Below are 25,855 nucleotides of genomic sequence, written 5' to 3'. Positions count from 1 at the left end.
AATTTTATTATCCTTCTCTCTTCGGTACCGAATCTAAACTCCTACATGAGTTCAACCCACCTAGCTCGGCGGCCTCTCAAGTCAGGTTGTTTACAAAAATGTTTCAGAGTATCATGACCAACATCAACATAAAACTCTGATTCACACAAATAATGTCTCCATGTTTTCCAAGCATGGACAACGGCATATAACTCTAATTCATGAGTTGGCCAATTTTGTTGAGAGGGAGAAAGCTTCTTGCTTTCAAAGAAAGGCTAGTAGGCCTTCCCTCTTGGAGGAGAATTGCTCCTACCGCAATGCCACTCGCATTGGTTTCTATGAAAAATGGTTTCTAGGGGTCAACTATTTTTAACACCGGTCCTGAGACCACAGCTTGTTTTATGGCGTTAAAACTTCCGTGTTGACTCTGTCCCCATATAAAAGGTACTTTATCTGAGGTTAGATCAGTCAATGGCGATACGATCTCAGAATATCCTTTTATATGCCTTCGATAAAATTGAACAAATCCCAAGAATGATCGCAAAGTGGTCAAACTCTAAGGGATAGGCCAAGTCAGTACTGCAGCCACTTTCTTTGGATCCATTTCCATCCCCTCGGGAGTAATAATGAACCCTAAATATTCAAGTCTCACCATGTATAGCACAATTTTCTTTTCATCTACATACAGACTGGCTTTCTGCAAAGTACTGAACACTATTCTTAAGTGTCGTGATGCTCAACAATACTTTTGCTGAAAATAAGAATGTAGTTAATAAAATGTTCTACAAACTTCCCGATATACGGATGTAGTAAATCGCTCATAAGCTTGATGAATGTAGCCGGAGCATTGGTAAGTCCAAACGGCATTACCAAAAACTCACAATGTCCAAACCTGCTTCTAAAAGTGGTCTTATGCACATCCTCGACTCTAATGCGGATTTGATGGTAGCCACACTTAAGATCTATCTTGCTGAAAATTATGGCCCCATGTAATGCATCTAGCAAGTCATTGATCCGAGCCATCGGATACATAGCAGTGATATTATTCAGTGCTCTGTAATCTATACAGAGGCGGAAAGTATCGTCTTCTTTTTCCTCAATATCACTGGTGAAGCAAAAGGAGAGAAATCGGGCTGAATCTGCCCGAGCTTGAGGTATTCTTTTAGTTGTCTTCGCACCTCTGCTTCTTTGGTAAAACTTAAGTTGTAGGGAGGTCTATTTACAGGTTTTACCCCCGGGATCAGTTCAATCTTATGCTGAACATTCCGCTCTGGAGGTAACCCATAAGGCAACTCATCCCTTAAACAATCAGAGAACTTCTCTGCTATTTGATCAGCCAACTTACTAAATGAGCTCTATACTCCAGGGCTTTCTCCAGTCAACGCATGATTCCTACGTGCATTCACAATACCTGTGACTAAGCCTTCAGAAGTTGTGGCCTGCTATCTGCATAGCACTTGTGGATAACCAAGACCTCCAAGTAACATACGCAAGTCTCGTGACGACACAGTAGCTCTCTGCATGTAGTCATAAACTCCTGCGACCTCGTAGTGGTTGATACCAAATAAGTCGATAAAACCAAAATCCAGATCTCTCTTGCAAATCACGGGTGAGGGCACTACCATGAACCTCCCAGCTTATCTCTGTGTCAGCAAGCTCACGAGACATTTTCCACGTTAAGGCTCTTGCTTGCTAATCTACAAAGCCCACAAATCCCTAGATGGATCTAGTTTGCCACATGTCATCATTCTAGGGTACCTCTTAAATGCATCATTTACCCCCCTCTTGGTATCACATTTAATTCATTTGCCCCCAAGCATTTACACATTTAATGCATTTAAGACCCATAGCCTTAGACCCATCTAGTCTGTGCCATGTCACCCTCATCAAGGACGTTGACTGGTCTGGCTAGAGAGGCTCACATGCAGCACCTCTGACTCCCCAAGCTGTTAAGGTTCTTCTCTCTCTATTAAAAAAAAAAAACAGAGAAAAGGAACGTCTATCAATGCTTAAAATCCAACCATACAAATTGGCAAAACCGGAAAGGTGCCAATCGTGGCCAAAAACAAAACGGGCTGAAAGAAAACCCGCCTGTTGCCAGAGATCCCAGCTCACTGCCTAGGGATTCTCTGTAACAGGGGCTAACAACCATGGTGGTGGACTATACAGCCAGTGAATCCCTTGCGGTGTGAGATCATAAAATACACTTGCAAGCCAAGCCTTGCAAAAACGTGCCCGCCTATCGTCGGTAGCTCGAGAACCTAGAACGCTGCACTCCCAAATGGATCGTAGCGTATAAATGATATCCTGCCAAATGGCAACTAGCGTAGCCATCGGAGGAACATGGTGCTGACCCATGACCCAGCTGCAATGGGCCACCCAGATGTTCCAGGCCGTGATGCTGGGCCCAGACACTATCCTCTCTCGACTGAGGGGGATGGTGAGAAGGGGGGTGAGTAGCCAAGTGAAGCTCAATGCTGTGAGTGCTCCGACCCTATATCCGGTAAGCTGGCGAGACCGTGTCTATGGAGAAAGTGTGGCCTCCCTTTGTAAGCCAAGCTGCCATACCTCACGTGAAATCTCTCCGCGTACTCTGAAGCCATGCCACAATTTGAAGCGCTCTGAGCCAGATCCTCTGAGCTGCTGGGCAGCTCCATAAGCAGTGAGGAATGTTCTCCATAGTTCCGACTGTACATTTGTGGTAGCTACCATCCACCCGCATCTGCTCAAGCCACGGGCCCAGTGGGAGAACACCGTGTGCGGCAATTCAGGGATCTGCTCTACATCTATGGATCTATAAGACCCAGGCCTCCCTGTGCCTGTGGTAGTATCACTGTTTGCCATGCAACTCTAGCTCTGGTGTTGTGAGTGCCATCTGATCCTGCTCAAAGGAAGTTACACACCAAGCGTCTCAACTGTCCCATGTAACCCCTATGAAAACACCAGCAAGGCTATATACCAGGCCGTGGCCAACAGGACCTGGTTAGCCACCAAGGCTCTGCTTGCCAGAGAGAGTTTGGCTGAGCTCCAGTAAAGAAGCTTGCGCCTCACGCTCTCAAGGACCGGGGCTATCTGTTGCTCTGCGGAGATGTCAATGCCCACACGGCATCCCAAGTACCTCGCCGACTGGCCACTCGAGATCCACTTGAAGCCTACCAATACGCCCCACCGAAGAATCTTCTAGGACTCCTCATTCATTGAAAGAAAACCGATTGATTTGCCCTAGTTGATCCTTGCCTTTGAGACGGTACAATAAACCTCAAGAGCCCCCCTGACCGCATCAAGGCACTCCTTCAAACCTTCCACATACAAGGTTGTATCATCTGCGAACTCCGAGTCCAGAAGCTCCTCCTCCTATCTGTTCGGTAGCTTCATCCCTCTGAGGCCAACCGTCTGCGACCTCAGGAAATAGCCCAACGCCTCTGCAACAAAGAGAAAGAGGAAGGGAGCCAGTGGGCAGCCCTGTCTCACGGAGCGGGTGAGCGGGAAGGCCTCCCGGATGAACCCACCAATCAACATCTGATTGGAACTCCCTGCATACAAGGCGGAGACCCTTTGGATCCACCTGTCTGAGAAGCCTAATCTCTGCATCGTGCCCTCCAAGAAGGACCACTCTACCCGATCGTAGGCCTTCTCAAAAACCAGCAGCAAGATCGCAAGGGGCTGCACCTCCTCCCTGGCCCAATCCAGCGCCTCCTAAAAGGTGAAGATGTTGTCGAGGATGCTACGCTCCTGGACAAAACCTATCTACGTGTTGTGGATGATGTTGACTAGATGGGGTCGTAGCCGCAAACTCAAGACCTTGGCTAAGATCTTGTATGCGGTGTCTAGCAGAGTGATCAGTCTCCATTGTCGAATGTTCGAGTGGTCCCCTCCCTTCGGGATCAAACAAATCCAACCTCCGCTCAGGGACGGTGGGAGTGCTCCTGAGTCAAAGACCTCTCTTCGGGATCAAACAAATCGAGCCTCTGCTCAAGGACAGTGGGAGTGCTCCTGAGTCAAAGATCTTCTGAAAGGCTAGCCGAAGGGGGGTGTGCACAAAGGGCCAAAAGCTCCTGAAGAAGACCGGGGACATCCCATCCTCCACTGGGCACTTCTGAGTCGGAAGTGCCGTGAGAGGTTCCTAAAGCTCGTCATCTATGAAGGGAGAATCCAACTGGTTGCTCACACCCCGAGAGACCACAGCTCAAACATGCTCCCATACCGCCTCGCGGGCCTCCTGCACCTAGGGGGACGACTCCTCAGCTTGAAAAAGGTGTCGATAGAAATCCGAAGCCAACTCCATAATCTCATGAGGGTCCGAAACCACCCTGCCACTAGCGTCTCTCAGTCTTTGCAACTGGGCACTTGTCGACGTATGCCCCGTGGCCTGAAAGAACTGGTGGCTCATCCTATCCCCCTGCTATACCCAACGAGCATGAGCAGAATGGTAAGAATACTCAGCCCTCCTCAACTTCGTGTCCTGAAGCTCTAGACGTGCACACTCATATCTATCAGCAAGCCACTAGGACTCAGTGTCGTGCTCCTTGAGACGCTCAATGGAGGCTAGTTCACGCCTCAAAGCTCTCTCTCTCTCTCTCTCTCCTAAAGGGAAAAATGATGGCGGAGAGCCTGGGTGCAGAGCTCCTCACTTCTCCTCTGAATCGCTCGGGCTGTCCAAGATGCCCAGCCACCCTCCGGAGTGTCCTCTGGTTGTTGCCACATCTCCAATATGACGTGCTACACCTCCTCCTCTTGCATCAACGCATCTAGGATGCGAACCCCCCTCTGTGGGAGCCCTCGACGGTTGCCACATCTCCAATATGACCTGCTACACCTCCTCCTCTTGCATCAACGCATCTAGGATGCGAACCCCCCTCTGTGGGAGCCCTCGACGGGATTGCTCCAAATGAAGCACAATCAACGAGTGGTCTGAGAGAGTAGTCCTTGCAAGAATGCGCGTGGAACCACCTCTATGCATGGCCCAATCTCCAATGTAGAACCTATCCAGCCTCTTAAGCAATCCATCATGCCGGCCCTGGCCAAAGGAGAAACCAAGACTGCGAGGGGTCCTGGAGAACTCAGCCTCCCTCTAGGGGTCCCTGCCACAGAGCGAAAAGATAAATTGCTCCCAAGTACTCTTCTCCATTGCGGGCATCTCAGAGAAAGAAGCACCCCCTTGTTTGTCTTCTCCGAACTCAAGATTGTTAAAGTCCCCTCCAACAATCCACGAGTCTACATCCGGGAGACAATCGATCAAGCGCCTCCAGAAGGCTGGACGCTGCTGTCTACAGGCTGGGGGGGGAGTTCAGCTGCATGAGGAAGACTCCTCTCCCATAGATCGTGACCTCTTGGATGTGGTCAGCCCCTAGGGCTAAGCTCGCCTAAAGCCAATCCCTGACCTGTTTTCTTGATGGGGTGAGCCTAACAATGTGACCCACCAGGGCCTTGTCCTGCAAAGCCTCTACTTCACACTTGACCTGCTGCTTGTCTTCTGAAGAGAGCATAATCTTAACCACAGTGGGGGTCGAAGGTGCTCCCATGTGAGCCGTTCTTGCCAGACCAACGGTCGTTGTCAAGGTCAGTTCTCTCGAGAAACAAACACATAGAGCTTGCTGCCTGAAAAGAAAGAAAGGCTCGGATCTCCAAGTAGTGCTGGAGCTGTGAAGCAGAAGCTGCACCAAGGTCTTCGTTGGGCTGCTCCTAAAAAGAACAGCTTTAAAAACCGACGGACAGTAATCAAGCTACTAGGTAGAGGTTGGTCGGCTCCATCCATTAGTGTTGCCTTTTACTACGTACTCAGTCGTTGTCTCTCACTTGGATAAATCAGCTTTGGATTCCTTATTCTAGGGTTCAAGCGGACCAGTTCTTCCCAACTAGACTTGCCAGTCCTCCTGTCCTACCGTTCTTCCAAATCCTATGGGGTGTATCAGGGTGATAGGATGACGAGGCAATTCTTTCAGGCCACAGGACCCGGGTTAATAGGGACAGAGCGGTAGAGACTAAGAGACATGGACGGTCACATGCATTTGGACCCCCTAGAAGATTCTCGAGATGACCATTGAGTTCTCCAGGAGTTTGTTTCAGGCTGAGGAGGAGCCCCCCTAGTGTTTGTAGCCAAGGAGACTATTTGGGGCACATCCTGGCAGTAGTGTCGCAGAGCATGAGTAGTTAGTTTGAGATGCGTTTCACAGATGAGGAGGCCTGAGAGTCCCTCAAGGCCTTTTCCTTGTAGAAAAGCCCTAGAGAGGAAAGCTTGACACCGGCTTTCTTTAGATGCTTCTTGAAATACATCTGCACCCCTCTTTGACTAGCTCTTCAGGAGATTTTTGATGCAAACTGACTACCACAGTCTTTGAGTCGCGAGGGTGAATTGCTTGACCCCAAAAAGGGGAGGCAGAGCCGACTCATGGCTGTGGAGGCCGATCATCCTGTTTGACACGATGTACAAGATCCTGGCCAAGGTCTTGAGTCTGTGACTGTGGGCCCATCTTGTTGGCATCATCCATGACACGTAGATAGGGTCTTCTAGGGACCCTCACCCCCTTTCTCTTTCTTTTGTAGCAGAGGCATTGGGCTCCTTCTTGCGCTCTCACGCTAGGGGCGTTACAAGGTGAGGCTCCCAAAGTGTCAGGATGAGGAGCTATTGAACTCAAAGTTTGAAGACAAAACAACACTTTATGTGGAGGGTTCGATAGTGAGCCTTGAGACGATCAGGGAGGCTCTAGCTACCTATCATGCATCATCTTGGGCCAAGATCAGATAGGCCAAATAAGTTCGTTTTCTTACAACAATTGAGGAGGTCGGGAAGGTCCAAGATTTTCGAGATTGGGGGGGCAGCCTTGGGTTCTAGATGGATCTCACGAGGGTAGATAGTGAGATATGGTGCATGCAAGGTGGGTATAGACATTGTAGTAGAGCAGTTGATCGCCCCTATATTAGAGAGTGTGCGGTGCAAGCTTTTATATTGGAGCTAGGCCAAACTCTCACTAGTAGGTACAACGTTGGTGGTGAACCAGGTCCTCCTTGCCACAGCCTAGTACATAGCCTCGTGTTGGTGCTTTCAGAGGGGTTTCATGGGGTTGCTCTGGTGCTTGGTGCGTAACTTCCTATGGGCAGGATCGGATGGCACTTGGAACATCAGAGCCAAGGTGCGTAACTTCCTATGGGCAGGATCGGATGGCACTTGGAACATCAGAGCCAAGGTGTGTGGTAGACCATGATCCACACCCCCTTGGCATCATAGACCTAGAGATGTAGAGCAAAGCCCTCCTGGGCAAGCTGGTGGTATGTGGTTTCATTCCAAGATTTGAGCCTTGGAAGCTCTTGTTGTAGGGAGAGCTTCTCAGGAACACCCGATGGACAATGGGACCCGTCCCACAAATGGATTTTCTCAGAGGCTCCCCTCATGGGGAAGGGTTCACCCTTGATGAGAAGCCTCTCTAGACTCTGAAAGCGCTCGTCTTTAGGACTTATTCGGGCCAGCCCTACGTGTCGTGACAAGTTTGATCAACATTCGCTCTTGTGCCATCTAGAGGTATGGGATCCATAGGGATGCATGCTAGGACAAAGGATGCATATTGGCTGGGCACAGTGGGATAGTGGCTGTGCAAGATCTTTCTGGACTTAGAGACGGCTCCCTCTAGACGACGAGGATAGGGAGAAGGCACTCTCTCACCTGAGGGGCCCAGGCACTAGGTCGTTAGAGATAGATGCAATGATTTCGGACTCGTGGTGGGAAGGACTAAGCATTATCTGGACCCCACATCTTTGGCCTGAATAGTTCTCTAGGATTGGAGTGCCTCTCAGGGTGCAGTTTCTTTAGCAGTCATGGGGCTTCTTCCATCGTAGATACTATAGGGTGGGTATGGGTTTTGGATATGAGCTTGCTTGGCAGTGGATCAAGATTGTGGGCTTCTTGGGCAAGGCTTGAACTATTGACCCGGACTCGATTCTTTCAGATCGGGAGGGAGCACGCTAGAGACTTAGGTTATGGGAGGGTCGCCCTCTCTAGGACATTCAATGGGATCCAAGGGAGTGGTTTTGTCTTGCTTGAGTAGGGCACCCAGAGAGAGTGGAGGAGGTGCTTGTTTTCTCCTATATGACACGTATTGGCCAACGTGTGCAGGAGGAGGCAGCAGCTTGGACCCCCTGGAGGGAGCGACACTGGGGTGAGTAGGAGGTCGTTAAAGAGGTGGTCTCTCGCTTCTGGTTGTCTTTGGACTAGTCTAAGACCACTGAAGATTTCTTATTTCTTATGGATGGTAGCTCATGGAGGCTTGCCCACTAGAGTAGATGCGGGTGGATGGTAGCAGCCACTATTGTATAGACAGAGTGATGGAGAAGATACCCCACTGTCTCTGGGGATGCCCAGTAGTACAGAGGATTTGGTCAGCAGCTTTGAGGATAGTGGCGAGCACCCAACAGATGCAAAGAGACTCACTTGGGGGATGCCATGTTTAAGAACCTTGACCGAGGTCAAAATATTTAACCCTAGTCAAACCTCTTTGATTGTAGTCAACACAAATGCTCTAGTTGACCGAAGTCAACCCTCCTTGGCTGAAACCAAGACTCCTTGACCAAAGTCAAGACTCATTGACTGGAATCAATGCTTTGACCAAATAGAAGAACTCTTTGACCATAATTAAAATAAATGAAGAACTCTTGATCTATGGTCAAGTAAAAGGTCAACTTTGCATTTACTCGGAGTATTTACAACGTGGTGACAGTATATCTAGATGACATGATCACAGTATGTGTTACATTTTCCTTCATGTTGAATTCGTGTTTTTTAAAGGATTATCGCTGCATGATACTTCAGTTGGACATAGACAATAGAAATTGTAACTTGGATAGCTGATTTGGAGCATAGATGCTTCGATTACTGCTGGGGAGTCTCATTTCATACTATGGAATGTTGGGTTGCAAAAAAAAACCTCAGCTTATCGTTCTCAACATTGCTTAATTTGACAACTGTTGCGCTTGTGATTGACAAATTGATCTCGACTCATTTGTCAGTAGTAATTAATGCCCACATCCAGCAGATTGGCTACGGCAATCAGGTACTTAGTTTTGCTAGTAGAATCTTAGTAAATGAGCTGCTTTATTAATACCTTAAAGAAATTTCCTATGCTCACGATTGTTGGCAACATTTCTACTCTCTATGAGTATGTATGTATAAAGTGTAAGGAGAATAAGATATCTAGACAATTGGATACTGTCTACTGCATTCTTTGTGAGCATAAAAGGAGATTAGTAAAAGTGCTACATGGTATCAGAGCCCAAAATAGCCTAAAGGCTTGGGAACGGAGAGAGCTCTCAGGTCAAAGGTGTGGACAATTTAGGATGATGAGGAGTGGCCTGAAGGAGGCGTTTCCAAACCATTCTCCCATCACAAGAGCAAGATCCACCCCTTGAGATGGCAAGTTTGGTAGAGATGGCTGAGAAGCTAGTGTGAAGATCCCCATGCTTCTACATTCTCAATGGACCGTTAGTTGGATAGAAACAACTACAGGATATTGATGGAATCAGTGTTGCAGTCATATGAGTTGGCTGATCTCATTCTAGTTGGAGTTATTAGGCCAGATCTGGATGAGGAGGACCTTGGCATCATGGACTCGAAGGAGGGGGAAATCTTGGCGCCGTTGTGGAATCGTGTCAATGCATCAGTCCGTTTCTTCCCCTCATGAGATCAACCATGTGAAGCACACGACACTAGCCAAAGGAATCTAGGAGCAATTGGCATCTCTGTAAGATTGGGTATTACCCATGAAGCACGTCTCTTCAGAAGTGCAGATGCGAGTGCTAAACCCCACGAAGTCAGCGACCATGTGAGAGCACATTAACAAGCTGCAAGCTCGTCAGCAGGAGGTCCTGCTAGCTGGGAATGAGATATCGTTGGAGCATATGGCCATCACCTTATTGTCCCATCTTTCCTTGTGGTACTCAGCATTCTACTCCTCCCTAATTGCCAGTGGGAGACTCAACACTCTCACGTGGAAGGAGCTTGTGCTGATGGTGCTAGACAAGGAAGGGCTGTTCAACAATTCTCCATAGGGTGGAGGATTGGAAGCCCTGGTGGCCCCACAGGTGAAAGGGGACAACAAAGGTAAAGGAAAGTCTTTAGAAAAGAAGTTTGATGCGGGTTGTGAGGCCTTGAAGGTGAATTGGAGATGTAACCATTGGGGCGAGAAGGGTCATTGTTGCAGGACGTGCCCTGAGCAGAGCCACGAGATAGGTACCAGTTCCTCTCTTGCAGCTGTGACAACCCCAACGTTTGTACACATGGAAAGCATGGACACCTGAGTTCCATCTTCTTCGAGTAGGGAGGCGGCAGGTCACTCTGTAGGTGAGTCTTGGGGGTGGATTGTGGACAATGGCGCTTCCAGGCATATGACTCCTTTCTGAGAGCAAATTTAGGAACTTTGGTGGTGATGAGGTAATATCTGCATTGGTGATATCCACTGTACCAGTTCAAGGTGAAGGCAAGTTGAACATCATTTCCTACGACAGAGGGGGGAAGCACACCTCACTGGTTCTTTATGTTCTGACTCTTAGTTTTCACATGTTGTCAGTGCATAAGTGTGCGAGACTGGAGTTGAAGAGGAGTTAGTGGTGATGAGGGGCAAAGCGATAGGCCGGGTAGCTGAGAGAGCATGTTAGACTCATGAGCATCTACTGACTGTACCATAGGGAACATGGGCTTCGTTGTGGGTGTGCTTGGCCCAAAGATAGTAGTTGATTCCTCCTGTAAAATTATGTAGTTAGTTGCGAGCAATGCCAGGGCATTTAACCAGTGTAGGGGGCCAGTTAAGCCAGCCAACCACCCAACCATAGAGTCAGGTCCCCAGGGTTGGTATTAACCCGACTAGACCAAGTCATGTTAGCCTCAACCCAGACCCAGTCGAGTTAGGTCGGCCAAAGTATCCTATAGTAGGTGGTTATTTGCTCTATAAGTATACAATTTGTATTTCTGATAACATGGACACTAGGCCCCAATTATTGTATAATTGCCATGATAGTCCGGGTGCGGGACATCCGGGTATTCAATAGGTTTATGATCTTTAGAAAAGATAGTTCTTCTTGCATGGTATGAATAAGTACTTCCTATACTATGTTGTTAAGTTCCAGAAGTGCCAAGTTAATAAGGCAAAACATGTTAATTGAGGCGGTTTGCTGCATCCATTTAGAGATTCCACGTGGCAAATCGGAAAGTACCTCTTTGTATTTTATTATTGATATACCAAGAACACATAGAAGTCATGATTTGTGTGGGTAACAGTTGATCTATTGATCAAGATGGCCCATTTTGATTTTGTGTGGGTAACAGCTGATCTATTGATCAAGATGGCCCATTTTGTTCCAACTAGAAAAATTTGAAAACTCTTGAGTTGGCAAGATTGTTTGTTGAAGGAGTTCTCAGGTTATTTGGTTTACCCCCCGGTATTGTTAGTGATTGGGATAGTAGATTTTCTTTTTAAATTTTGGAGGGCTATCTTCCAAACATTAGAAACTAAGTTGAATATGAACACATTTTCAGGTTATATGGTTTACCCACCAGTATTGTTAGTGATTGGCATAGTAAATTTGAAGGGCTGTCTTCCAAACGTTGGAAACTAAGTTGAATATGAGCACATTTGATTATCCACAGTATGTAAGTATTTAAATGGCAGACAAATTGGAAAGAGTATTATCCAATTTTAAGTTTATCTTTAATAGTGCAAAGCATTCAACTATATGCTATAGTTCATTTATGTTTATGTATGGATTTCAGCCTAGGGCCCCACCATCTATAGGGCATGTGAGGGAAGGGAAACAAGCAGCCAAAGATTCTCCCTAAGACATGCATCAAATGTTGAGGCATGCCCAGGAAAGTATTAAGAAAGCTCAAGATAGAGCTAAAAGTCATGTAAATCCACATAGAGGCAAGGTGGAATTTGAATAATGAAAATAAAAAAAGAAACTTTATTAAAGTCTTCGAAAGACCGAAGGGTCTATGAGACTTAAAAAAAGAAGTTACAATGAGCTGAATGCATGGAGCCTCTGAGCGGGCATGTGCACCTAAGACATATACAACATAAACATAAATAGTAGTACGAAGTGTGGGTGCCCATGGGGAGGTGGGAACTGTGGTGTGATGTGACTCTGGTGGACCTGTGTATGCTATTTGAGGAACCAAATTCACATGGCAGCTGAGCATGGATAAGATGGCCTCAATAGAGGTGGGCTTCAGTGATGTATGGGGCTCTGGTGGCATAAATCCCGTGATAGAGCGGTGACATCGATCAGTATGTGTGCTCATCTATGTCTCTCAGGGCGGCCCTGCATTGGACAAGTGCCACTGTCACACCTGTCGGCTGTGACTCTAGTTTGGTGAACATGGAGGGAAGATCCCCAAGCTTGATCTGTGCATTGACACACTGACGACTCTATCATACCTCTTGCTCCAGGCCTGGGCTATGCCGTCTCCCTGGGGCCTGCTGGTCCATGCTATCCGACTGGAAAAACTCAGTTATCACACTTTGGGTGTGGTTTGGCTGAGCACCCTGATCTCATCTATACAGCTGGTCTCTGTGTCATATGGCCTCGATTGTGTGTGATGAGATTGGCCTTCAGGGAGAGTTCTCTATGAAGCATTTTAGGGGGCTGAGGATTGTTCCTTAGTGGACACTACTGTTGGTGCTCGCAGATGGATCTGCCTATCATTGTATTTACATGCACACTTCAAATTACACACATAAAACTACTTATTTATATCTACATGTACACTACACACATGATCTATAGTAACTCCAGTAAGCAGTCAGGCTGCTCAGGGATTAAAAGTTTTTTATTGGCATTACTACAAAGCTTGATGGGGGTTATGTTTTGATAAGGGGTCCTGGATGTATGTCAGGAGTTGAAGCAATACAATACTTATTTTGCTTAGCTGTTTTGTTTGGCAGATAACTAGGGGTAGATCAGAGTTCACACCAGCTCCATTAGAAAACCGTTTGACTTTTGGGAATGATTATCGTGTTCAAAATACTCTACTGGTATGTAAAAGTTTTCCTACTCATTCATGAAAAGTAATGCTCATGGTTTATACATGAGTTTTTAATTTAACCCTTCTTTGGGAATGGATTCGTTTTCCACTAATTTGCCAGTTGCTATCTTCAAAACAAGTCATATATCAATGAAGAGCAATAGTAGTCCATTGCATGCTTATCATTTAAGAAACCTGACATTAATTATTTGAAGTGCTGATCTGACTGAGGCTGTAGGCCTATCTATAAAGAATCTTGCAGCAATGTTCTCTGTTCCTCATGGAGAGATGAGGAAGGCATCTTGTGTGATCAGCTAATTTCCCTCCAGCACTTTTGTCACCATTTGCCTCATCAAAATGCACCGAAACATGTAGCAAAACAGCTCCATCAAATGTGAGACATTATGAGCTCATCATCACCTGCAGATGGCATCTACATTGTCAACGTGTGGGTCATCAGGAGCCTTATTAATATCAGTAGTGGCATCTCATAAGACAGATTCATGTGCAACCTGTGTCTTAGGAGTAAGATATAATAAAAGTATGGCAGTATTGGACAATTTCTCTTGGGTGATTCAATGTTTAGACTAGCATCAGTGGACAGTGGTTGCATTTGCACATCCTATACTTATGTCAAGCATAACTGGCAGCATTCCAATAAGGTTCACCATTTGAAGTACTTAAAGTAGAAGCATGTGTAGATGGCTTACCATTTGATGCAAACACTTTCTTTGAAGTGTCCTCTCTTCCCGTGAAATTTTTGCAATATTTCCTTTCTCAAAGCAATAAGCCAATATGCTTTTTATCACCAACAGACTAAGTACCTTGAGGGAGATGCTGACTGAGGTAACAAAATTCTGGTTTAACCAAGGCAAGCTATTCAAAAGTGACCAAGACAAAATCTTTGGCTTTCACATCTCCCTCATATCATCTAACGTGTCTTTCAAGTTTTTTGATTTTGCTTCATGTCCTAAATATATCACCTTCATTAAGTTTGAGGGATAAGGCTGGTATCTCAGGTAGGGAATTCTGTTTGGCATGGCAGATTTGGCGAAGGAGTGTATTGTTTTCGACCTTTGTGGCAAGTGTCGTGATGTTTAAACTGTATTATTTGTTTGTTTTAAGATGATGGGTTTAGGTATGTTTCCAGATTTTTTTTTTTTGACTTTTTTGCCCAGGTTAATGGAAAATTATTTCTATTTTTGGTGGTGCATTGCCATACCAGCTATCCTTTCTAAGATTTTACTGAGAAACACTTGTTTCGGGGAGAGACTGAAATATAATACCTTAGTGTTTACAAGTAGTTGTAGCGAGACATAAACTACTTTTCTATTATCCTTCTTGTTTAATGCTAGCCCTTTGTCACAACGGAGTCTGCCATTCACCTTCAGACATGTGGACAGAAACTTAATATAAGGAACTTTATATAAATGGATGCTCTTGTGTATGGGGTGTGTGGGTATTTGTGAATGTGTGAGAGCATAAATTTATAGTATGTTCCACATCGATGGGTGGGGACTGATGATGTCAGCAGAAACTGTTGTAAGAGCTTGTCTCTACTATACATGATGGAGTTTCGACCTTGGGGGTGATTGGAACTACACTATCTAGTATCTTTTTAGAGGATGGGTTTGGACATGCCCCTAGATACATCTACAAATATATTTCTTATAACTCTCAGTATTCCCCTAAGGGGAGTTCCATGCAGACATGAAAAGGCTCATTGCATTGTTGTACCAATGACTGTCCCATTTTTCTAATGCCTCGAGACTTGTGAGCAAACTTTTCCAGCCTGAGGCCAGGAACACTTTCAAAGTTACAACAACAAAACAGCGATGGATTTGTTGCATATGGACATGCTCTCTAAAAAAAGGGGATAGATCACCATGTAACAATGTTAAATACAGTTGTTACAAATTTTGGTGGTTTCATTGCAAGTATCCCAAAAGAATCGCTTTGTCAACGAAATGAACAAAAGGGCACTAGGAGTAGAGGCTTGGTTTGCAGGTACATCAATGAACTTGGGGCATGCTGGTCCATATTGTCTGATTGGAAACTCAGTTATTATGCTCTGAGTGGAGTATGGCTGTACACCTTGATCTTGCATGTGTCCTGAGCAAATGCTCCCTATGTCGAAGAGAGAGAGAGAGAGAGAGAGAGAGAGAGAGAGAGAGGTGATATGATATGATTGTATTAAAGTGCGTGTAAGACCTTCAGGATCTATGGGATTGGTGAACTAACAGTGATATGATATGATTTTATTAAAGTCCACGTAAGACATTATGGGATTGGTGATCTCTAGTAACTAATAGTGATCTTTAACATCCAATGAAATAAACATCTTACAAAATTTCTGTATAGTGAGTACTTGTTGAGCCAGCTTGTTTGCTAGTCTGAGTACTTTGTTGTGATTTTTAAAACTTCTTTCAAGTAGCCTCCAATCTTTTTAGAGAGTGATGATATGATATGATTGTATTAATGTTCCTTGTAAGATCCTTCAAGATCTATGGGACTGGTGATCACTATTAACTAGTAGTGATCTTTCACATCCAGTGAAATAACATCTTACAAAATTGCTATGTAGTGAGTACTTGTTGAGCTAGCTTGTGTGCTATTGAGTACTTTGTTGTGGTGCTCCAAGACTTCTTTCAAGTAGCTTCCTAGCTGTTTGGCTGGCTGATCTAATAGATTTCTCAGGTTGTCTATGCTGTCTCCATAGCTTTCTCTGATGTGTGCATAAACTCGGCATCTGGAGTGCATGCTGCTCGACCCTAGGCCTTGCCTACCTCCTCTCTGAATCTACTGGGGCCAAGACCTGGTGCCTATGCGCAAAGTGCTCAGCAGCAACCCCTCGTGGTCTTGGGTTTGCCTGTTGTGAAGCCAACGTAAGGCAGCCTGCACATTCTGTGCGGTGAACAAAATGCATGTGGTGGGCCTGGGGAGGGAGGACATATCAAGTGGTGCTTGAATGTGGACATCATAGAGCGATGCTGCATATGTGTGCCATGGATCCGTGATGGGAATAGGTGGCTTACCCTTAGATGGAAGCCCCCATGCAATAGTGGGATCACCTCAAAAAGATGAACCATCTCATCCATCTTGTGTGAGAGGAAAGCTCGCCTCTTACATCGTGTCAAATGTTGTGAGATACGCTGTGCCTTAGACCTCGTCAGTGCCCCAAAGCTTGCTTTCGTAAGAGGTGAGATCTCATCTCTCGGCTCAGCATGAAAGCTGTGGTGGGGAATGATCTGCTGACGACGGCATCCTAGAGTACTGATACAAGTGTGTCTGGATTATGAGAGAGATTTGCATCATCCCCAAAGGGGTTCACTAGCCCACAGGACAAGTGGCTCATGTATACTGCATCGAGAGCATGATCAAAGTGTACACGGACCTTGGGTGGGTGCAGGGGGATCGCGTCCTATGTGTGATAGTCGAGTCGAGATGCTGAATGACAAGTATGAGTGGTCAACGCCAAGTGGAGGTTGGGGGAAGGGGGGAGGAGGCTATAAAATCATGTACCGGGTAGCCCAATAAGTAGTCGACTATGCTAGTGCCCCTTCCATGTGGAAGGCAAGTAAAGCATTTGGACAACGGCCATCTCTGAAGACCATTATATGTGATCAAATCATGTACTACTAGGTGTCTCGCATATCCTATCACATATGTGGTGCATCCTCTGCGTGTCTCACTATCCTTAGCTCTGTTGGGTACATCTCTGGTACTCTGAGGGGGTCCGACTCAAAATCTAGTAATCCCACCTGTTCCTTCCTTGTACATGCATTGAAGTCACCTAAGAGGAGGACGTCCCCCTGCCTAGAGATCTCCATGATATCGTCATTGATCGTCTCGTATGGACTATGACCTTTATGGTGACCTCTTGTGTATACGATGATGTATTCGAGGGGAAGTAGCATAATGCAATGAAAAGCAATCGTATATCAAGCGGCTGAATTCGCACCCACATGTGTTGTGTATGCTTCTCCCTACGCATCATAGACATAAGGAGTCTCAGATGTGATTTGAAAAGAATTGCCACACCTCCAGAGCCGTTGTGTCTACTCATGTCTTGCCTGTGGGTAGACTCCTAGGTGTACCCTGTGACTATGGATAATCCTCTCTTTGGACTCTCATGTGTCTCAATGTAGAAGACAATCTCACAGTCAGTGTAGGTCTGTAAGAAGTACATCAGCAGAAGATCTCAATCTATGTAACGAGTCTGCAGACAATCAAAGAAAGGTTGCTGCAGAGAGCGTCGGAAGAAAAGTAAAGGGGAAAAGGTTGGATCACCAAAGATTATGATTTGAGTCCAAAGTGCCCACTAACGAACCTAAATGAAAAATAACTTAAACCCTCGTCTGCGTGGGTGAATCCCAAAAAGCCAGAAAGGTTTTCCAATGGCAGCAGGGGAAGCTACTCTCTAATATAAAGCATCAAAATATTCACCCCAAAAAAAAAGTAGGTCTCTAAGAAGCCCCCTGGGTCAGACCATAGGGTGCCACACGACCATCCTCAATCTATTATGCCCCCCTGTCGCATGGCCTCAACACCGTCATGTGCTGTCTGCATCTCTCTCTCCTCTTGCTACCTTCTCTCAGATAAAGAATCTGTCATCTCTTTAGGCAGCCCATCTCCCTTCCTCTCTGGCTGCCAAAACATGTGTATAAGTGAGACAAAAACTGAAGTCAACATGAGAGTTCACCACTCATGAGAGGAACTAGAGGTGTTTATCACACCTGTAAAAAGGAAAAAAAACACTACTAAGATCTACCAGAAAGACTCCGTGTGTCAAGTAGAAATACCCTATCCTAACATGTACGAGACTACCAGTCAACTAATTATCATAAGTAGTCTGAGCTTAGTATGGGCCCAACTTGGTCCCATTGGGAGTCCTTATGTTTCGGAACATGTTCGAGATCTACTGATGGCATCCTCGGCTCTCTTTGTATGGTGTACTTGGGGGCGGCATGAGGCTGCCTATGTCAAGATGCTGCAATGATGGGATGGGTGCTTGCGGGGTTTGTATCCAGTCTCCTACTGAAGTGTGTGTGTGTGTGTGTGTGTGAGAGAGAGAGAGAGAGAGAGAGAGAGAGAGAGAGAGAGAGAGACTCCATGCATGTGTGTGTGTGGCATCTCCTTGCTGCTGCAGGTCTGCTTCGGGTCCCGTGCCCTCTTGAGAGCCGTGTCTTGGGTCCAGTGCCATCCCTCGATCCCTGTCTAGGGTCCGGTGCCCTCCTTGGAGCCTCGTCCAGTGTCCCGCATCATCTCTGGAGCCCGCCTTGGGCCCTGTGCTTTCCTGCGTTCTCGCCTAGGGGTCCCGTGATCTCCAACAAGTACTGTGTCATCTTTCCCTGCTCTCTTTTCTTCTCTTTCACCTCTTTGTTTGCCTGTCTCGCTGTCACCTCTGACCTGTGTGTGACTTTTGTGAGTTAATTCTCTTCTCCTTTCCCTTTGACCTTGCTGTCCCTCCTTTTCCTGTGCATAAGCTTCCTCTTTTTTGGGCCCTTTCTCTTTTGTCTTTTTTCCTCTGCTTGTAGTCTTTTACTCTTGCTGTCTTTCTCCTTTGTTTTCCTTCTCCTTTCACTTACATGACTTCAATGAAGATCTATTCACACAAGAAACAAAAGTAGGACTTGGGTCAGGATGACCCAGTGCATGCCTCGCTTGAGGCTCAGCTGGTTTTTGATGTTAAGCATGAGGGTTTTGAGAGATACCCGCAAGGATTGGAGATTCCGCACCCATTGTTGGGATTATGGTGGAGGTTGATGATATAGTGGATCTAGTGCGTGAATATGCAAAACATGGTTGTGCCTCATGGTGTTTGGACTTCCTCTTGAGCTCAACTTGTTGCAGCTTGTGTCACTCATTTTTCTAGACAATTTGGGATTGCAAATCTCCCTTCACAAGAAGTTCTTGCATCACGGTGCCAATTGTTATAGCATGTCTCTCTGGCTCGGCTAGAGAGACAATGCTTCCACTCCCACTTCCAGGACCCTTGGACCAAGGCTCTTCTCTTCGACTTCTTGGTCCGACCAGCCGGTATGTATGGCAGCCCTTGTTGGGGGCCTGACACGTCAGAGATAGAGTGGACACGGGTGGAGCGCCTGCAGATCCTCATGCTCTCACGGATGATTCGGGGGAAACCGTCTATACCACATCACATCATTCAGGCCGAGTTTGGTGCTTCTCCACTCCAGCTAGATGCAGCCTTTCAGACCATCACATATCTACACCGGGTTAGATCATATGGGGACTGCACATCAGGGAGACAGAGGTTGCCATGGTTGGCTCTCGATTCCTCCATGAGGTTGGCAGTAGAGGGAGATGAGCGATGCTGGTATGCATGGACTCACAGATGGTTTGTGAGACTAGGGTTTCACATCGATAGGATACCTCCTTTTCAGTACAATTTAGATGCCCCTTTGGTACTCCCACCTACAATCCCGATCGGGCCATACACCAACCAGGTCATTCGAGAGGATCTCCTGTAGCTACACACCTTTAGGACCTAGTTGGAGCCGAGGGAGCTTCCAGTGAAGCTGAGTTTCTACAGAGATTACTGGCTTCGTATTTTGGAGGAGAGATTCATCACACCACCTGGGTACACTGAGCTTCATATGCCTCACTCACTACGGATCTCCATCGGACAGTTTCGGGTATCATCACACCGCCTCCGCATAGAGAGCAGCAGAGCAGAGGGGATTCCTAGGGAGCATCGCTTATGCATATTGTGCGATTGTCAGGAGGTTGAGTTGGAGGAGCATTTTATTTTTAGGTGTCCAGTGTACTACGAGATCCGAGGTCACTACCACTGCCTCTTCAGCTCCGGGCTCCTTTCCAGATTCCTCGCCTGCCCAGATGAGAGATGCCTCGCGGCCTTCATTCACGAGGGGGTCCGACACAAAGAGTACTTACTCAGGCAACAGGGCTTGGCCACATCATCAGACACCTCTCAGAGCAGGATCACAGAGTTCTTCCCATCGAGTGACATTGATCGTCGAGTTTCTAGCCACAGACGTGATAGAGACCTTGACCCGACGACTGTAGCACGATACACGAGACATCAAGGGGACACACAGATCACTCTGGGGGACCTCCCGTCATTGTTTAGACCCGGGATACGTCCCGCGGGAGTCACGGTGGCTCTGGTCTTGCGTCGAGCCTCGTCCAAGAGACCGAGACGCATGGCACCCCTTGCCGTTTGCCAGCATCCCATCACTGGCTATGCACCAGCCAGGGCTGCATGACATACGAAGGATTCCGCTGTGCTCCAGTCTTTTTCTTTTCATTGTTATGTCCAGATGTATTTGATTATGTATAATCAGACTTAGGATTCAGCACGGGTGATGATGCTCGTTTCAGTAGCTCCACTCTTACTGTGATTTGTATCAAGTTTCTGTCTCATAGACTCATCGGTCTTCCAAAGACTCGAATAAAATTTCTTTCTTTCTTTCTTTCTCCTATTGTCTCTTCTGCACAAGCTCTGGAGCTTGAAAATCCTTTCACTAAAAGTGAATTATCTTATGCAGTCAAATCCTGTGGCAGATGGAAATCTCTAGGATGGGATGGTCTCACTGTTGAATTCTTAGCCCTTGGGCTGGATGATTACTCGTCGCCAACGGTATGAGTGGATTCTTGCAAAACTGAGGAAAAAGCTTGAATACTGGAAATTAACAACTTGGCCATTGCATGCCAGGCTACGAATTGTTCAATCTATCTTCCTAGCATATATTCAGTTATACTTGCCTTTGATTATGTCTAGCAAGGGAGATCTTACATCTTTCATGTTCACTGTTATGGAAATCTTTTGGTCCTCAAAGCATGGCAAGAAAAGCTTGAGATTGCTTTTTGTGCAGTGTCTTTGTTTGCCAAAAATGCATGGGGATCTGGATATTCTTAACATTCATGTGCATATTCTTGCCTATAAGGGGAAAATGATGCTGCAATTCATGCAGGGCTCTCAACCTTGGGCTGCCATGATGCGCCATTTGCTCTTACAACTCACCACCCGTGCTTTTGGACATTGGCAACCCACTCGATGGGATTTTATTTGGGGTTGTATTGATGGCAAGATCAAAGGCTCAGTCCTTTGGTCTCCAACATGTTAATGGATTGGAAACCCATCCTCTCACATTTTAAATGGCAGAGCCGGGATTCATTACAGGGAAATTCTTTTAGAGCTGAGATCTTTTTTTCACTTGGGTTCGCTACTGGGCACTCTGGACTCTATGGAAGGATAGAAATCATAGAGTCTTTTGTGATCGTATTTTCTCTACTTTCTTCTTTTTTAGGCACTCCTTGCAGCAATCTCTCTTTGATTGTTTGCAAACTCATTACATAGACTTTGATGTATACTTGTCATATAGTGAGATCTTTTGCTGATGTACTTTGGCATATCCCGTTTTTGGGATAGTCACTGTGTAATATAATACTTCAAAAGTTTTCAACCTCCCCCCACTTCCCCCCCCCAAAAAAAAAGTGTGTGAGATACTGCTTTTACAGAAAAAGTGTGTGTGAGCTTTCTTAATGCAAAATTTCTTTCGCAAAAAGAAGTTTGTGTGTGTGGTGAGCTTGGAGAGCAGCCATGGTGTTCTGCAGCCCCATCTAGGGTTTCCTTGAGCCTTGCCCTCCCCAAGGTGGTGTTCTCGGCCTTCTGGCTACCTCCGCCTACCAGACAAGTGTGTCTACAAATTTAACCTGTTTGCTGCTTCGCTTGCTGCTTGGGCCTTTCCCAACCTGGATCTTGGACTGCATGCTGCTGCGTGGAGCCTCGAGACTGCTGTCTACTGTGAAGACCTTTGTGGGTGCTGCTGGTACTGCATTTCTGCAGTATCAGGTTTTGTGCAGCCCCCTCGACCATTGCGCAACCTTTCAAAAGCTTTTCTTGCTGTCGCGAATCTCATCTCTGTCCGACTCCAAGGCCTTCCATCAACTCCAAGCTGTTTTGTCGCTCCCCTTTTCCCTCAGCTCACTACATGTGTGTGCACTGCTGCGTGGTTGAGTTCAGTGAGCTGTGTGTTGGCTGCTTTTCCTCTTATTGATCACCTTTCTCTTCCCCCCTTTTTACCTGCAAATACGTTCTTTCAAGTCGTCCTTTCCTTTGCTGTGTATAAGCTTGTCCCCTTTTGCTTTGCACCTCTCTTTGGGGCTTTTTCTTTGCTGTGTGGTTCTCGCACTCCCATTGTATTTCTCTCATCTACCTGTATATAGTCTGCTGCCTTTTTGGGGCTTTTATCTCTTCAAATCTCTGTGTTTATTGAGTCTCCCTTTCACATTTCTTGGGGTTTTCCATTTCACAAGATGGCTGATCCTCGGTATGATAAGACTTACATGAATAAAAAGCAAAAGCAGATGACCGGAAGTCTTTGAAGACGCACGCAAAGTTTGGGAGGATCCTGCTTCTACTGTTGGAATCATGGTGGAGGTTGATTAGGTAGTGGATCCATTACGAGAATACGCTAAGCACGATGTGATTATTTTCTTCTTGTGTCGTATGTTTATTGCAGCAGATGTGGGCAATTGGTTGACAAGGACATTGGGAGGCTATTTTGTCCGCAAGGTGCATTATGCAGATTAAGGGTGTTTTTTGAAATTATAATGGTGGATGACATGTTATTGGAGCATTCTCCTCCCTTTTATGGACAGCAAGTGGTGCATGTCTTGCCTTCGTCGCCTGCTCGGGATTACCAAGCATTGATTAGGCATTGTTGCTCGGTCTGGGTGGAGGTGGATGATTTTCCTCAATCCTTGGATTCACACTTGCAAAAATTGCAGTGTCATTAAGAAAGGTGGTGTATCCACATAGGCCAAATTAAATTCCAACAGATTTTTGCATTTTGTGGGACATGGATGTCCCCACTCCAGAATCTTACTCTGTTATGGTTAATAATGTGGTTATGGGAAGTGCCTTTTATAAGTTGAAATGTGGTCTCCTTGTAGGAGCATGCTTTGAGTGCAAAACAATTTAGGCACAGGGCTTTGCAATGCCCCTTGGTTTTGCATAAAATGCCTCCAAATGCGATGCCGCCTTAACAAGGATGCCCCTAGGCCTTCTGGGGTTAAAAATAAAGGCAATAACCAGCAAGTTCAGCATAGGCTAAGGGAAACACTCAGGCTATTTTTAATGGGAATGCCTTCTATGTCTCAGCCTAAAGCCAAGGAAAAACATTCCATTGAAACTAAGCAAACTCGGAGGAAAATTGTATCGGTCAGGAGATCTCTACCTCCTCGGACATGGAGTGGTACATCCTCCAACAGTCATACTCCTGAAGAAAATTTAGGAATTGGCATCACATGGGTTGCTGTGATGACGGTAAGTCACACTCTTTTACGAGAAGAAGAAGTTACTGGTTTGCTGCCCTCTCATTAGGCTGTTGTGTCTGTGAGAAAGAGGAGAGCAAGAGTGAGCAAGAGAGTGAGCTGAACATAGATCACTCAATAGTGGACTGAATGAAGTGTAGTACAAAGAAGAGATGAGGGGTCTTGTCTAAGTGACAAAAGCCTATCTAATCACTAACCGTAGTTAGGGATTAGACTGTGGTTAGGGGGAAAAACCTCTAAGAGGGAAAAGTGCCCCTAACCCACTTATTACATTACATTGGTCACTGCCTAGAATATAATAATAATTCTAACATCCCCTTGCGGTGCCAATGTGGTGTACAAGGTAGTGATCAATCACCAAAAGGAGATAAGTTTAGGGCATTGTGAAATGCCTCAAAGTTCTAACGTGGAAGTGCTTTGGTGAAGCTGTCTGCAGCATTGTCATGTGTTGACACATAGATCATACTGATCTTCCCTGCATGTAGCTTCTCTCTGACATAATGATAATGAACCTCAATGTGCTTTGTGCGAGCATGAAACACATGATTCTTTGCCAACCACTGCTATAGCACTCTGACTATCAATGAGAATTGGAGAAGGATCCTCCAATAAGAGGCGAAGATCAGCGAACAAACGTCGCAGCCAAACACATTCAACTGTCGCTGTGAAAGCTGCCTTGTACTCAGCTTCACACGAGGAAGTAGCCACTGTAGATTGCTTCTTGCTCAGCCAAGAAATGCAAGCTTTGCCAAAAAAGAAACAATTACCACTAGTGGACCGCTTGGTATCATAGTCTCCAGCCCAATCTGAATCAATGTAAGCATGCATCTGCAAGTTACCCCCCTTGGGAAACATCAAGTCATAAGAGTTTGTGCCTTGCAAATAACGGAATATGCGTTTTATAGCGTGCTAATGTGTTGTCTCTGGACTGTGCATATATCTGCTCACCTGAGATACTGCATACTGAATATCAGGCCATGTATTGCACAAGCATATGAGGCATCCAACAGCCTGGCTGTAAAGTGTGACATCCAAGCTATCCAAGAGCTTATGCACATACTTGGATTGAGACATAACGATGCCACGCTTGTCTTGTATAAACTGGATCCTCAAATAAAAATTTAACATGCCCAAATCTGTCATGTCAAATTCAGCTTTCAACTTAGCTTTGAAATCTGCAATTATTTCCTCATTTGACCCTGTGAGCAGCATGTCATCTACATAAAGAATGATGACCAAAATATCCCCCCCATCCTTCTTGATGTAGAGGGTGCTTTCCGTGGGATTATTATGTAGCCCTTTACTTCCCAGGAATGCATCAATCTTGGCATACCATGCACGTGGGGCTTGTTTCAGCCCATATAAAGCTTTGTCAAGCTTGCAAACCTGAAGTGCATTGCCAGAAAGTTCAAATCCAGGAGGTGGTTTGACATAGACCTCTTCTTGCAAGTCCCCATTAAGGAAAGCTGTTTTTATGTCCAACTAATGGACATTCCAAACAAAATTTGCAGCCATGGCAATAACTGACCGTATGGTGGTCATCCGGGATGTAGGAGCAAAAGTCTCATAATCTATGCCCTTTTTCTGTGCATAGCCTTTGGCAACCAGCCTTGCCTTGTACCTGTCAATGGACCCATCTGGCTTCCTTTTCACCTTGAAAACCCACTTGGTACCAATGGCATGATTACCTGGTGGCAAATCCACAACATCCCAAGTCTGATTTTTCTCAATGGACTGCAATTCATTGTGCATGGCATGCATCCAATGCACGTTATCCTTTGCTTCTTCAAAAGAGTCAGGTTCCTCTTCATCAAGAAGAGTCCCTGTATAAACTGTCTCAACTGAAAGAGTCCCCCCTGCGTGCCTTACTGCACTACGAGTCCTGCCAAGCAATGGGGCCTCAAGCCTACTCTCCCTGAGAGTCTGTAGCAACCAATTCGGGACTGTTTTGGCTACGTGTATCTCTTGAATCTCTTGCATGACAACTTCATCCACACCCTGTGGAGGTATAAAATCAACCTGTGGCTGAATTGGGGCATGTGGATTAGGAGGAGGTGGTTGTAAATTCTGATTTTCAGCATGAGCCTTAGGTGGGGAACCAAATGCTATAGGAAGCATCCCCTCAAAAACATCATCTGAAGAAGCTGGAATATTAAATTCAGCATGTGTATTGTCAATCACTCTCTCTACCTTGTTCTCTACTTCGATCACGGGAGTAGCACCATGAAGCACCTCCCAGCCATATCTCGCTAAGGCTAACGAGCAGACAGAGATCTTCGTTCCAAATTCCACGTGAATAATAATCTTCTCTTCTCTCTCTAGCCTCAACAAGCCCCAATTCCCTAGATAGATCTAGATGCCACATGTCATCCATATAGAGCCTTGCTAATGTAACATTCCACCCCTCTCTTGGGATGCATTAATTCCTTTGCCCCTAGGCACAATCATTGCACTAGGCCCTTGGCCTTAGATCTACCTAGTCTGGTGCTATCAGCCCTCACCTAGGACCTTGACATTCAATCCCTCCCGATCATTTACATGAAGCGCAAACAC

General features: G+C 46.0%; 1 protein-coding gene across 2 annotated transcripts in view; it reads left to right on the top strand.

Annotated features, from left to right (window-relative positions):
* LOC147885780 (initiation factor 4F subunit (DUF1350)) overlaps positions 1-25,855 on the top strand; it is a 109,919-nt gene that overhangs the window by 69,045 nt on the left and 15,019 nt on the right. Inside the window, exon 7 of one of the 2 annotated variants that reach the window (XM_087396382.1) lies at positions 12,903-12,992. The exons of the other annotated variant lie outside the window; for it this stretch is intronic. Within the exon in view, the coding sequence (XP_087252508.1) occupies positions 12,903-12,992 (90 nt within the window). The remainder of the gene's footprint in view (positions 1-12,902; positions 12,993-25,855) is intronic. 2 annotated transcript variants of the gene reach the window in all.

Source organism: Dipteris shenzhenensis, chromosome 25 (assembly GCF_047967505.1).
Source record: "Dipteris shenzhenensis isolate YYH24624 ecotype China chromosome 25, Dip_SZ_1.0, whole genome shotgun sequence".
NCBI classification, from domain to species: Eukaryota; Viridiplantae; Streptophyta; class Polypodiopsida; order Gleicheniales; family Dipteridaceae; genus Dipteris; species Dipteris shenzhenensis.
Note: the sequence above shows the minus strand (reverse complement) of the source record. Positions and strands in the feature narration are given on the sequence as shown.